The 13,427-nt window shown below is 44.4% G+C and overlaps 1 protein-coding gene across 3 annotated transcripts in view; it reads left to right on the forward strand.

The window, feature by feature from the left end:
- The first annotated feature begins 912 nt into the window (after positions 1-912).
- The window catches only part of LOC138567059 (enolase-phosphatase E1-like), a 293,308-nt gene continuing 280,793 nt past the window's right edge, over positions 913-13,427 (forward strand). For all 3 annotated transcript variants that reach the window (XM_069644896.1, XM_069644898.1, XM_069644897.1), the window contains exon 1: positions 913-1,408. In XM_069644896.1, the coding sequence (XP_069500997.1) occupies positions 1,356-1,408 (53 nt within the window). In that variant the 5' untranslated portion in view covers positions 913-1,355. The remainder of the gene's footprint in view (positions 1,409-13,427) is intronic.

The raw sequence follows: 13,427 nt of genomic DNA on the forward strand, positions 1-13,427 counted from the left end.
CTGCACCACGAGGTCAAAATGGAAATAAAATGCCAATTTTTTTTCACATTTGATCATTTCTTTTCATTTTGCCTGAGCCGCCCAGGCAAAATGGAAAGAAATGCCCATATATGAAGGAAATAAAATGCGGACCTGACGGTGGTCCGTCAGGGCCGAGTTCATTTTTTTCCTTTTTCTGGGGGACCAGGGATCTGATGGCCTCGGCCTGTGATGGGCTCCTAGAGCCAGGCCTGATCCCCAGGCTCTGTCCTGGCTCGGCCCTACCCATGGAATCCAGGGTCCCCCAGCTCTAGTGTTGCAGCCATTTCACATTTTAGGCATTTAGCTCCTTATGCTTCATAAACTACACCAGACACACACTTCCCAGGTCTCGCCCCCAAATATAGCTCTGTGTCTCGTTATTATTTCTCATCCATATAAAAGGCTGCTTTTAATGTATACCTTCAAAACGCTCTTGTGCACCCCAAAGCAGAGAAAAGAGGCCCCCTCCTCTGACCCTAATTTAGGCCAATCGGCCTGCTGTGCAGCCCTAGGAGAGGTGTGGAGGAGATAGTGCACGCATCCATTTCAACATTATCCAGTCCGTTTCGAAGTCAGTAGTCCAGTTCTGGTTTTAACTTTGCATTCTGGGGCTTTTAGTCCTGGGTTTATGATGGTGAATCCCACGACTACAACTCCCAGAATGCAAAGTTACAACCAGGGCGGGACAAGTGTTTCCTGAGTGGAATGGATAATGTTGGCATGTGTAGTTCAGTGAGGTATGCAGGCAGGCAGGACACTGAGGGCAGTCTGGGCGAAGCCAGCCCACGAGAGGAAGGCGACAGGTGGCCTGGATGGATTTTCGGATTTCTCTCTTACTGTAATCCTACTCAGACATATCCCTTCAGGCTGAGTAGAATGCAGAGAGAAGGGAGGTGGATGAGAGAGGGCGGAACGGTGGTCTAGCAAGAAAGAGTTAAGGAGGAGATCGGTGCAAAGAGACCAGAGCAGGGGGCATAAGAAGGATTTGAAGTTGGGGAGAGAGGAGGAAGAAGGCGAGAGTGAGAGAGAGCAGTAGATGTCTAACGGGAAAGGGGGGAGAGAGGCAGCGGGGAAAGAAGGCTGACAGTGACCGGAAGAGGGGACAGAGAGGGGTAGAAAGTCAGTCAGGAAGCTGATTGGAGACAGCATGAAAGCGACAGAGACGAAAACAGAAAACGCGAAGCTCAAGATAAGGAGAAAGGTGACGATGGAGAAGGCACGTGACGAGATGGCGTTGTACTATTCCATGGCCCGCTCTGGGCCCCAGGCCTGTGTATAACTGGAGAGGTCTCCGGCAAAGGGCACGGCAGGAGGACGGTCTACAGCAGGCAGCGATGATGGAGAGGCGCCGACGGCTCCAGTGGCGACGAGGAACCTTGTGGGAGAGGTAAGGTGCATCCGAGAGACTAGCACCCTGGGGAATGTGGGGCTCAACAGAGGTCACTCAGTAGAGACATGGTTCATTGGTGGCCCCTGAGGCAGGGGTATGGGAGACATGTGTCAGATCAGAAGCGGCTGGGTAGGTATGGGGGATGTCACTCAGTGAAAGTAGCTGTGTTGTAGGCGTATAAGGTGCCAATGGCGATGTATTCCTCACTAAGGACCCAGTGGGAGAGGGATGCCTCATGAGAGACTTTACTCCCGTGGGGAGATGCACGGCTTATCGTAGGTCACTGTGTGAAGACAGGGTTCATTCAAGGCCCTTGTAAGACAACTGTCTGAACACCAAGTATTGTGGATGTCACTCATTGAAAGTAGACGTGCTGTAGCATCATGAAAGTGCCATGGGGGAGGTATTCCTCATTGATGACTCTGCGTGAGGTGTATGGCTCATCAGAGGCCCTCTGGTGAGAGTTATGGCTCAATAGAGACCGCTGTGGTAGAGGTATGGCTCACGAAAGACCCCAGGGAAGAGTTATGGCTCATCAAAGATCCCTGTGGTAGAGGCATGATTCATTGGTAGCCACCGGGAGGTGGAGATATGTCTTAATGGTGGCAACAGCGGGCGAGATCAAGGCCGCCATGAAAAGGTGTGACTCAACAGAGGCCATGGGAGGCAGAGAATTGAGAGGGCGCCCCACTAAGGTTGCACTGAAAAAGTGAGGTCCTCCACTAGGCAAAACAATCACATACATCAACAAGCGGGACCCCCAATCTCAAATCCCTGCTCAATAGTTGAAGATCACAAGTGATGTAGGATATTGAGGGGATAGAGCGGAGAGAATGGTGAGATCAGCCCCGAGGTGCTGCTGATGCACCACCCTGCTAACAGACCCTGCCAATACACGTGGTGAGCTGGGTGTGGGGATTGCCGCTTGCTTCTGGAGGAAACATTGGAAAATATCTCTTTTCATTAACCGTAACTACCTTCAAGTCAGGTAAACTTGTTTCAATTCCACAGTGGGGACTTCTTTTGGTATTGCAGCAGTGGTGTCCTGTTTTATGTGATGTGGTCTTGTTTCAATCCCACAGTGAGGTGCTCTTGTTTTAATCCCACAGTGAATGTTCCTTTCACTATTGCAGCAGTTGCATCCTGTCCCATGTGAGGTGCTCTTTTTCCAATCCCACAGTGAGGTACTCTTGTTTCAATCACACAGTGAGAGCTCCTTTCAGTATTGCAGCAGTTGCATCCTGTCTCATGTGAGGTGCTTTTGATTCAATCCCACAGTGAGGTACTCTTGTTTCAATCCCACAGTGAGAGCTACTTTCAGTATTGCAACAGTAGCGTCCTGTCTAGTGTGAGGCGCTCTTGTTTCAATCCCACAGTGAAGGTTCCTTTCAGTATTGCAGCAGTGGCGTCCTGTCTCATGTGAGGTGCTCTTGTTTCAATCCCACGGTGAAGGTTCCTTTCAGTATTGCTGGTAACTGGAGGGACAGCCCAACTACGGCAGAACAGTGGGCTGGTAATATTTGGTCAACTGAGGGGGTCTGTTCTGACGTATAACGTTTTCTGGGGACTACTTATTTACTTTAGTAGGCCCATGTTATTTCTATTATGTCAAAGAGATACAGGAACACTTTGTATGTGAAAATGCACAAGAAGGAGTTCAGACACAAATAGATATCAATCTGACAGCTTTTAAATTTATTTTGCTGCTGGATGCATTTAGAAGTCATGCATCAGTAGTTTTTTTTATATAAAGAGGCATTTCTTGAAAAAGCAATCAGAAATGCAAGAGATTCATTCAAAAATACAGAGTGTGCAGGGGGGTTAATTCTTAGTCTTAACCTTTCCCTCAAACAACTGTTATGACAAGATAAATTTACAAAAATCCAACGGTACAACAGGATAGTGTTTAAAGAAACACTGTGTAACCACCACCTAAAGTGACAAGTGATTTAGCATGTAGTTAATACATAGCAACCAAAGCAAAAGCAATAAATGAGACAACTCTTGGTTATATGTAGCCAGGCTGGAGGGGGACCTAACACGTGGTCGACGTCTAGATATAGATCAAAGAAGATGTTGGGACCAGGAGGAGTATGGAGATACTGGTCGGTAAGACGTTTCGGCTGAGTGCCTTCATCTTGGGCCTGGAATAGGTCTCCCTAGGATATAGATAGGGGGACTCTATTAGTGACTGAATGGAGAGTATAAAAACTATTATTTTTTAAAAAAACACAAGACATAATGTTTTCCAAGAATATGGTACACCACTTTAAAATAGGGGGCAGGGGAGACACGGGACTGACCTTTGGGGCTGCAAATCTGCATGGATCTGGAGATTGCTGTGGCACCGGAGTGGCGTGAGGTTAGATTAGGCTTGTAGGGTCTAGCAGCCAGCTGTGGATGGCTGCAGGAGTCAAAACACATGCAATACTAGGTAAGTATACGGTTGATTGCTGGAATGTGGAGACCTAAGTACACAAAATTGGCATGCGCTCACCTTGCTAGTTAACATCTGCGTGAAAATTCACAGGAAATGCGCGGGGTGCCGGTTGAGTGGCAACTGTTCATAAGGCTGGGGACCAGCAAGAAATGGTGGCTGGGTGAGCCTCAAGACGGTTATTAACCTGTAGCTGTCCTATGAAAAAACGAGATGCGTGCGCCCGTTTAGTTAATTAGTGGGACAGGGGTCTGCATACAGTAGAGATAACATGGAATGCGTTTACCTGGGATTGATGTCCCGAGCTTTTAGCAGGCTTGCGTGTGGGGCCGCGTTTGCAATTCGCGACTGGCGCGCCACGTATGGGAGAGGAAAATCACAGAGGAAAATGCCGAGCTGTTCACTGCTGAACTTAGTGCGCATGCGCGCCGGGGGTAGTGTTTTGCTGCTAACCGGCGTGTGCGCATGTGCACGAACGCATTTCTGTAGCGTTTGTGTCCGTGCCTGACTGTGCGTGATGCTGTTCTCCTGCACATGTGCAATGAGAGAGGCAGCAGCAGGCATGTGAGATACGGACCTGAAGGCATGTGTATGTGAACAGGTTGACAGGTACTGCCCAGTTGAATGGGAGTAAAAATGTAGGTGCCTATTATGAAGAAGTGTGGATCCTCCAAGGTGGCAGGAGCGCAAAGCGCTTGTAGAATTAAATGTGTTGTACATGCCTGCAACTGGCTGTAGACCTATGTGGACTATGTGGAGGTATACAGGCCAGAGTCAGGCTACAGCAAACCCCATGGGGCAGTATATGCAATAAATGTGGACATGCAGGCATATATTTGTAAGCAGATTTTTGGATGCTCCCTAGTTGAAAGGGAGTGTAGTAGTGGGTGCCTTGTTTGAAGAAATGCGGCTTCTACAAGATGGCCAGTGCGTGAAGTGTTAATAAAATTAAATGTGGGGGGAAGAAAAGAATAGATAAGGACCTCATTTGATGCCCTCTGTGGTGGAATCTACAGTTGGCAGGAGAGGTGAACGATGGCTCAGGAAGAGGAGACGAAGACTCTTAGATGAGTGATTATCTGTAGAAGCACGTGGGGTCTATCTCATTTAGCCCGTTTGTAGTGCTTTTAAGTTTAAAAATCCACCATGCTTCTTTATGGTTGAGTGAGTTGGTGGCGTTGCTTGTATTTGGTACTGAATCTGCTATCCACCACAGGATATCGTCTGGTCCATGATGGTTTTCGATGAAATGTTGTACCATTGGGGCAGTGGCAGATTTACATCGGATACGAGATCTATGTTCTCCTATCCTTTTGTGGATTTGGCGAGTTGTTTGGCCAACGTAGCGAAGACCACAAGGACATTCAATAATGTAAATTACATTTGCCGTTTTGCAGTTTGTGAACTGTCTGAGTTGCCAGTCTTTTTCACCTATCCTAAATGAAGACATTTTTCTGGTAAAACGACATACTGTACAGGTACCACAGGGGTGATGCCCCCTTATTTCCTGCATGTTCCAGAGCGTTGATCTTTGTGGTTTCTTCTCTAGTCTAGCATGTGACAGCATGTCTTTCAGATTTTTGGATCATTTGAGCACCATTCTTGGTGTTTTCTCTTCTGGCAAACCTAATTGTACCATAGGCCAACATTTTTTCAGTATCCCTTATAGTTTGGTTGTGTCAGGGCCAAAGGTGGATACAAATGTGAGAGTATCCTCTTGATCTGGATTTTTAATTTTGGGTGTTAGCAGGCTTTCTCTGGGCGTGTATTTGGCTCTTTTAATAGCCCGACTGACGAGTTTTCTGGGGTATCCTCTTACTTGTAGTTTGTTTTTTAGTTTTTTGGCATGTTCTCGAAATGTATCCATTTCTGTGCAATTCGCCGTAGTCTCAAAGACTGGCCATATGGGAGGTTATCCCTTAGATTTCTTGGGTGATGGCTTTTGTAGTGAAGCAAGGTATTTCTCTCAGTCTCCTTCGTGAAGAGGTCACATTGCAGTTTGCCATTCTTGGCTAAAATGGTGAGGTCCAAAAAATTAATGTCAGTGTTGCTGTTTTGCATGGTGAATTTAATCTCTTGGGTCTGGGTATTGATCCACTCAAAAAATGAGGTAAGGCTGTTTTCATCCCCGTTCCATATCAGGATGACATCATCGATGTACCTATACCATGAGGAGATTTTATCTTGAAAAGGGTTTGAAGTGTCAATGACATGTTGCTTTTCAAATTCAGCCATACAAATTATAGCCAGACTCGGGGCGAATGCTGCTCCCATTGCCGTTCCACTTGTTTGGAGATAATATTCGTCATCAAATGTGAAGAAGTTAGTTAACGCAAGTTCTAGCAATTCCACTATAAAGTTGGTGGGAACTCTTTTCTGGGTCATAAAGTGAGTTAGATGATGTCGAATGCACTCCGCCGCTGCTTCTTGTGGGATGTTAGAGTAAAGGCTGACTACATCCATGGTGACTAGAAGTTCCTGCTCGCTGTTGAATTGGCGTCCTTCAAATTTAGAGATGGATGACATGGTATCTCTTAGGTACGTGGGTGTTTGCTGGCTTAGGGGTTTAAGAAAATAGTCTATGAATTTACAGATAGGTTCAAGAGTTGAACCACAGCCTGACACAATCGGTCTGCATGGAGGGTTTTCGCTGTTTTTATGAAGTTTTGGAAGAGCATAGAAGGCCGGTATTCTGTTTTCTGAAGTATTCAGGAAAGTCTCTTCCCGCTCTGTGATCCACTCCTGCTCTAGTGCAAATCTAGTTGTTTCCTGGATTTTGTGTTTTATGGCAGCTGAGGGGTCTTTCCTAAGTTTTTTATAATTGCCTTCTTCATTTAGTAGTTGCATCACCATTCCTTTGTATTGTGTTATATTATGAATCACAATCCCACCACCTTTGTCAGCTGTTTTTATGATCAAATCTTTGTTTTCTGCTAAGGTTCTTAGGGCCTTGCGTTCCCCTGTGGTCAAGTTTTGTCTTATCTGTTGAGGATTGGTTTGGAGTTTCCTTATTTCTTTTGTAATACATTTTTCAAATGTAATCAAGGAACTGGGTACCTCGTTTTCCCTTGGATTAAATGTAGATTTTATTCTTAGTCCTGTGTCATTTTGTTCTGGGCGAAGATCTTTGTCCCTGAAGTACACTTTCCTTCTGATACTTCTGAAAAGATTGGATAGTTCAGTGTCCAATTTAAACCAGTCTGTATGTTCTGTGGGTACAAACGATAGTCCTTTGGTGAGAATGGAGGTTTCTTCTTTCGAGAGCACATGTCCTGATAAATTGAATATTGGTATTTTTGTTATAATCTGCGGTTGGTTCTCCGCCTCTTGTTGCGTTGTCCCCATGGGGGTAGTTGAAAAACTGCATTGCCTGTGGCTGCGGAGGCAGCCCCCAGTATGCGCCTCTAGGGGCCATTTTCCCTAAAAAAGGCATCTGATTTGGAGGTTGATATTCTCCCTGTTGTCTGTTTTTATACCTGCTTTGGTTGGAATCTCCTGATGAAGAATCTGAACTTGAAGTGTCTGAGAAAGAGACCTATTTGCGTCTATTTCTGGTGGCCGAGGTTTGGTTGGCCAGTCTCTCCTTTTCCTTCTTGTCCTTATATTCTGCTGAGAGATATGGGTGCATTAGTTCTATTTTGAAATTGCTAATATCCTTTGCCAATTTTTTGTGTTTTTTCTCCAATGTGGTAGAAGTAAATTGGTCAAAGGCTTTGTCAATTTCTTTCAACTTATCTCTGGCGTTGGACAGACTGTCATCATTTAGAAATTTAGTTTCTTCTTCTTTGAGATCTTGTTGTATTTTTGTATGGATGCGTTGTGCTGTTGTTATGGTCAGGGGCATTAGGTCCCTGCTGCATTTTGTCGAGATTTTACTGAAACCCAGCATACATTCCTTATCCTCAAGGAATAGTGCTGGTTCATTTCTGACCAGCAGACCCATTGGTACAAGGTTTACTCTGAGGTACTCTCTAAGAAAATGTGCATGTACTTCCGTCCGGAAGCATTTTTTCTTTAGATTTAGTAGAACGTCTCCTGAGGCTGTGGAAGCAATATGTTGCTGTGCTCCTGCCAAGTTGAAGAGAGATGGCCCCTCTATGATGTTATCTATTTCTTCTTCCGTAAAAGAAAACATTTGATTCATGTTGTTGACGTGAGAGGTGTAGGCCCTGGAGGACCAAATCCCGTGTGCTCCCTGGGTGGGTGTAAGTGAGTGTAGGCCTAAAAAAGAGGCACATGTGCCGAATTTTGAAAAAAAATTAAAAAGGTTCCCTATTATAGCATGGTGCTATATCTAAATACTGGTAACTGGAGGGACAGCCCAACTATGGCAGAACAATGGGCTGGTAATATTTGGTCAACTGAGGGGGTCTGTTCTGATGTATAACGTTTTCTGGGGACTACTTATTTACTTTAGTAGGCCCATGTTATTTCTATTATGTCAAAGAGATACAGGAACACTTTGTATGTGAAAATGCACAAGAAGGAGTTCAGACACAAATAGATATCAATCTGACAGCTTTTAAATTTATTTTGCTGCTGGATGCATTTAGTAGTCATGCATCAGTAGTTTTTTTTATATAAAGAGGCATTTGTTGAAAAAGCAATCAGAAATGCAAGAGATTCATTCAAAAATACAGAGTGTGCAGGGGGGTTAATTCTTAGTCTTAACCTTTCCCTCAAACAACTGTTATGGCAAGATAAATTTACAAAAATCCAACGGTAAAACAGGATAGTGTTTAAAGAAACACTGTGTAACCACCACCTAAAGTGACAAGTGATTTAGCATGTAGTTAATACATAGCAACCAAAGCAAAAGCAATAAATGAGACAACTCTTGGTTATATGTGGCCAGGCTGGAGGGTGACCTAACACGTGGTCGACGTCTAGATATAGATCAAAGAAGATGTTGGGACCAGGAGGAGTATGGAGATACTGGTCGGTAAGACGTTTCGGCTGAGTGCCTTCATCTTGGGCCTGGAATAGGTCTCCCTAGGCTAGAGATAGGGGGACTCTATTAGTGACTGAATGGAGAGTATAAAAACTATTATTTTTTTAAAAAACACAAGACATAATGTTTTCCAAGAATATGGTACACCACTTTAAAATAGGGGGCAGGGGAGACACGGGACTGACCTTTGGGGCTGCAAATCTGCATGGATCTGGAGATTGCTGTGGCACCGGAGTGGCGTGAGGTGCAGGTTAGATTAGGCTTGTAGGGTCTAGCAGCCAGCTGTGGATGGCTGCAGGAGTCAAAACACATGCAATACTAGGTAAGTATACGGTTGATTGCTGGAATGTGGAGACCTAAGTACACAAAATTGGCATGCGCTCACCTTGCTAGTTAACATCTGCGTGAAAATTCACAGGAAATGCGCGGGGTGCCGGTTGAGTGGCAACTGTTCATAAGGCTGGGGACCAGCAAGAAATGGTGGCTGGGTGAGCCTCAAGACGGTTATTAACCTGTAGCTGTCCTATGAAAAAACGAGATGCGTGCGCCCTTTTAGTTAATTAGTGTGACAGGGGTCTGCATACAGTAGAGATAACATGGAATGCGCTTACCTGGGATTGATGTCCCGAGCTTTTAGCAGGCTGGCGTGTGGGGCCGCATTTGCAATTCGCGACTGGCGCGCCACGTATGGGAGAGGAAAAACACATAGGAAAATGCCGAGCTGTTCACTGCTGAAGTTAGTGCGCATGCGCGCCGGGGGTAGTGTTTTGCTGCTTACCGGCGTGTGCGCATGTGCACGAACGCATTTCTGAAGCGTTTCTGTCCGTGCCTGACTGTGCGCGATGCTGTTCTCCTGCACATGTGCAATGAGAGACGCAGCAGCAGGCATGTGAGATACGGACCTGAAGGCATGTGTATGTGAACAGGTTGACAGGTACTGCCCAGTTGAATGGGAGTAAAAGTGTAGGTGCCTATTATGAAGAAGTGTGGATCCTCCAAGGTGGTAGGAGCGCAAAGCGCTTGTAGAATTAAATGTGTTGTACGTGCCTGCAACTAGCTGTAGACCTATGTGGAGTATGTGGAGGTATACAGGCCAGAGTCAGGCTACAGCAAACCCCATGGGGCAAAATGTGCAATAAATGTGGACATGCAGGCATATATTTGTAAGCAGATTTTTGGATGCTCCCTAGTAGAAAGGGAGTGTAGTAGTGGGTGCCTTGTTTGAAGAATTGCGGCTTCTACAAGGTGGCGAGTGCGTGAAGTGTTAATAAAATTAAATGTGGGGGGAAGAAAAGATTAGATAAGGACCTCATTTGATGCCATCTAATGTGGAATCTACAGTTGGCAGGAGAGGTGAACGATGGCTCAGGAAGAGGAGACAAAGACTCTTAGATGTGTGATTATCTGTAGAAGCACGTGGGGTCTATCTCATTTAGCCCGTTTGTAGTGCTTTTAAGTTTAAAAATCCACCATGCTTCTTTATGGTTGAGTGAGTTGGTGGCGTTGCTTGTATTTGGTACTGAATCTGCTATCCACCACAGGATATCGTCTGGTCCATGATGGTTTTCGATTAAATGTTGTACCATTGGGGCAGTGGCGGATTTACATCGGATACGAGATCTATGTTCTCCTATCCTTTTGTGGATTTGGCGAGTTGTTTGGCCAACGTAGCGAAGACCACAAGGACATTCAATAATGTAAATTACTTTTGCCGTTTTGCAGTTTGTGAACTGTCTGAGTTGCCAGTCTTTTTCACCTATCCTAAATGAAGACATTTTTCTGGTAAAACGACATACTGTCCAGGTACCACAGGGGTGATGCCCCCTTATTTCCCGCATGTTCCAGAGCGTTGATCTTTGTGGTTTCTTCTCTAGTCTAGCAAGTGATAGCATGTCTTTCAGATTTTTGGATCGTTTGAGCGCCATTCTTGGTGTTTTCTCTTCTGGCAAACTTAATTGTACCAGAGGCCAACATTTTTTCAGTATCCCTTTTAGTTTGGTTGTGTCAGGGCCAAAAGTGGAGACAAATGTGAGAGTATCCTCTTGATCTGGATTTTTAATTTTGGTTGTTAGCAGGCTTTTTCTGGGCGTGTATTTGGCTCTTTTAATAGTCCGACTGACGAGTTTTCCTGGGTATCCTCTTTCTTGTAGTTTGTTTTTTAGTTTTTTGGCATGTTCTCGAAATGTATCCATTTCTGTGCAATTGCGCCTTAGTCTCAAAAACTGGCCATATGGGAGGTTATCCCTTAGATTTCTTGGGTGATGGCTTTTGTAGTGAAGCAAGGTATTTCTCTCAGTCTCCTTCGTGAAGAGGTCACATTGCAGTTTGCCATTCTTGGCTGAAATGGTGAGGTCCAAAAAATTAATGTCAGTTTTGCTGTTTTGCATGGTGAATTTAATCTCTTGGATCTGGGTATTGATCCACTCAAAAAATGAGGTAAGGCTGTTTTCATCCCCGTTCCATATCAGGATGACATCATCGATGTACCTATACCATGAGGAGATTTTATCTTGAAAAGGGTTTGAAGTGTCAATGACATGTTGCTTTTCAAATTCAGCCATAAAAATTTTAGCCAGACTCGGGGCGAATGCTGCTCCATTGCCGTTCCACTTGTTTGGAGATAATATTCGTCATCAAATGTGAAGAAGTTGTTAGTTAACGCAAGTTCTAACAATTCCACTATAAAGTTGGTGGGAACTCTTTTCTGGGTCATAAAGTGAGTTAGATGATGTTGAATGCACTCCACCACTGCCTCTTGTAGGATATTAGTGTGAAGGCTGACTACATCCATGGTGACTAGGAGTTCCTGCTCGCTGTTGAATTGGCGTCCTTCAAATTTAGAGATGGTTGACATGGTATCTCTTAGGTACGTGGGTGTTTGCTGGCTTAGGGGTTTAAGAAAATAGTCTATGAATTTACAGATAGGTTCAAGAATTGAACCACAGCCTGACACAATCGGTCTGACTGGAGGGTTCTGGCTGTTTTTATGAAGTTTTGGAAGAGCATAGATGGCCGGTATTCTGTTTTCTAAAGTATTCAGGAAAGTCTCTTCCCGCTCTGTGATCCACTCCTGCTCTAGTGCAAATCTAGTTGTTTCCTGGATTTTGTGTTTTATGGCAGCTGAGGGGTCTTTCCTAAGTTTTTTATAATTGCCTTCTTCATTTAGTAGTTGCATCACCATTCCTTTGTATTGTGTTATATTATGAATCACAATCTCACCACCTTTGTCAGCTGTTTTTATGATCAAATCTTTGTTTTCTGCTAAGTTTCTTAGGGCCTTGCGTTCCCCTGTGGTCAGGTTTTGTCTTATCTGTTGAGGATTGGTTTGGAGTTTCCTTATTTCTTTTGTAATACATTTTTCAAATGTAATCAAGGAACTGGGTACCTCGTTTTCCCTTGGATTAAATGTAGATTTTATTCTTAGTCCTGTGTCATTTTGTTCTGGGCGAAGATCTTTGTCCCTGAAGTATACTTTCCTTCTGATACTTCTGAAAAGATTGGATAGTTCAGTGTCCAATTTAAACCAGTCTGTATGTTCTGTGGGTACAAACGATAGTCCTTTGGTGAGAATGGAGGTTTCTTCTTTCGAGAGCACATGTCCTGATAAATTGAATATTGGTATTTCTGTTAGAATCTGCGGTTGGTTCTCCGCCTCTGGTTGCGTTGTCCCCACTGGGGGTAGTTGAAAAACTGCATTGCCTGTGGGTGCGGAGGCGGCCCCCAGTATGCGCCTCTGGGGGCCATTTGCCCTAAAAAAGGCATCTGATTTGGAGGTTGATATTGTCCCTGTTGTCTGTTTTTATACCTGCTTTGGTTGGAATCTCCTGATGAAGAATCTGAACTTGAAGTGTCTGAGAAAGAGACCCATTTGCGTCTATTTCTGGTGGCCGAGGTTTGGTTGGCCAGTCTCTCCTTTTCCTTCTTGTCCTTATATTCTGCTGAGAGATATGGGTACATTAGTTCTATTTTGAAATTGCTAATATCCTTTGCCAATTTTTTGTGTTTTTTCTCCAATGTGGTAGAAGTAAATTGGTCAAAGGCTTTGTCAATTTCTTTCAACTTATCTCTGGCGTTGGACAGACTGTCATCATTTAGAAATTTAGTTTCTTCTTCTTTGAGATCTTGTTGTATTTTTGTATGGATGCGTTGTGCTGTTGTTATGGTCAGGGCCATTAGGTCCCTGCTGCATTTTGTCGAGATTTTACTGAAACCCAGCATATATTCCTTATCCTCAAGGAATAGTGCTGGTTCATTTCTGACCAGCAGACCCATTGGTACAAGGTTTACTCTGAGGTACTCTCTAAGAAAATGTGCATGTACTTCCGTCTGGAAGCATTTTTTCTTTAGATTTAGTAGAACGTCTCCTGAGGCTGTGGAAGCAATATGTTGCTGTGCTCCTGCCAAGTTGACGAGAAATGGCCCCTCTATGATGTTATCTATTTCTTCTTCCGTAAAGGATAACATTTGATTCATGTTGTTGACGTGAGAGGTGTAGGCCCTGGAGGACCAAATCCCGTGTGCTCCCTGGGTGGGTGTAAGTGAGTGTAGGCCTAAAAAAAGAGGCACATGTGCTGAATTTTGAAAAAAAATTAAAAAGGTTCCCTATTATAGCATGGTGCTATATCTAA

This window comes from Ambystoma mexicanum, chromosome 2p (assembly GCF_040938575.1).
Source record: "Ambystoma mexicanum isolate Mex_15411 chromosome 2p, UKY_AmexF1_1, whole genome shotgun sequence".
In the NCBI taxonomy this organism is placed as follows: Eukaryota; Metazoa; Chordata; class Amphibia; order Caudata; family Ambystomatidae; genus Ambystoma; species Ambystoma mexicanum.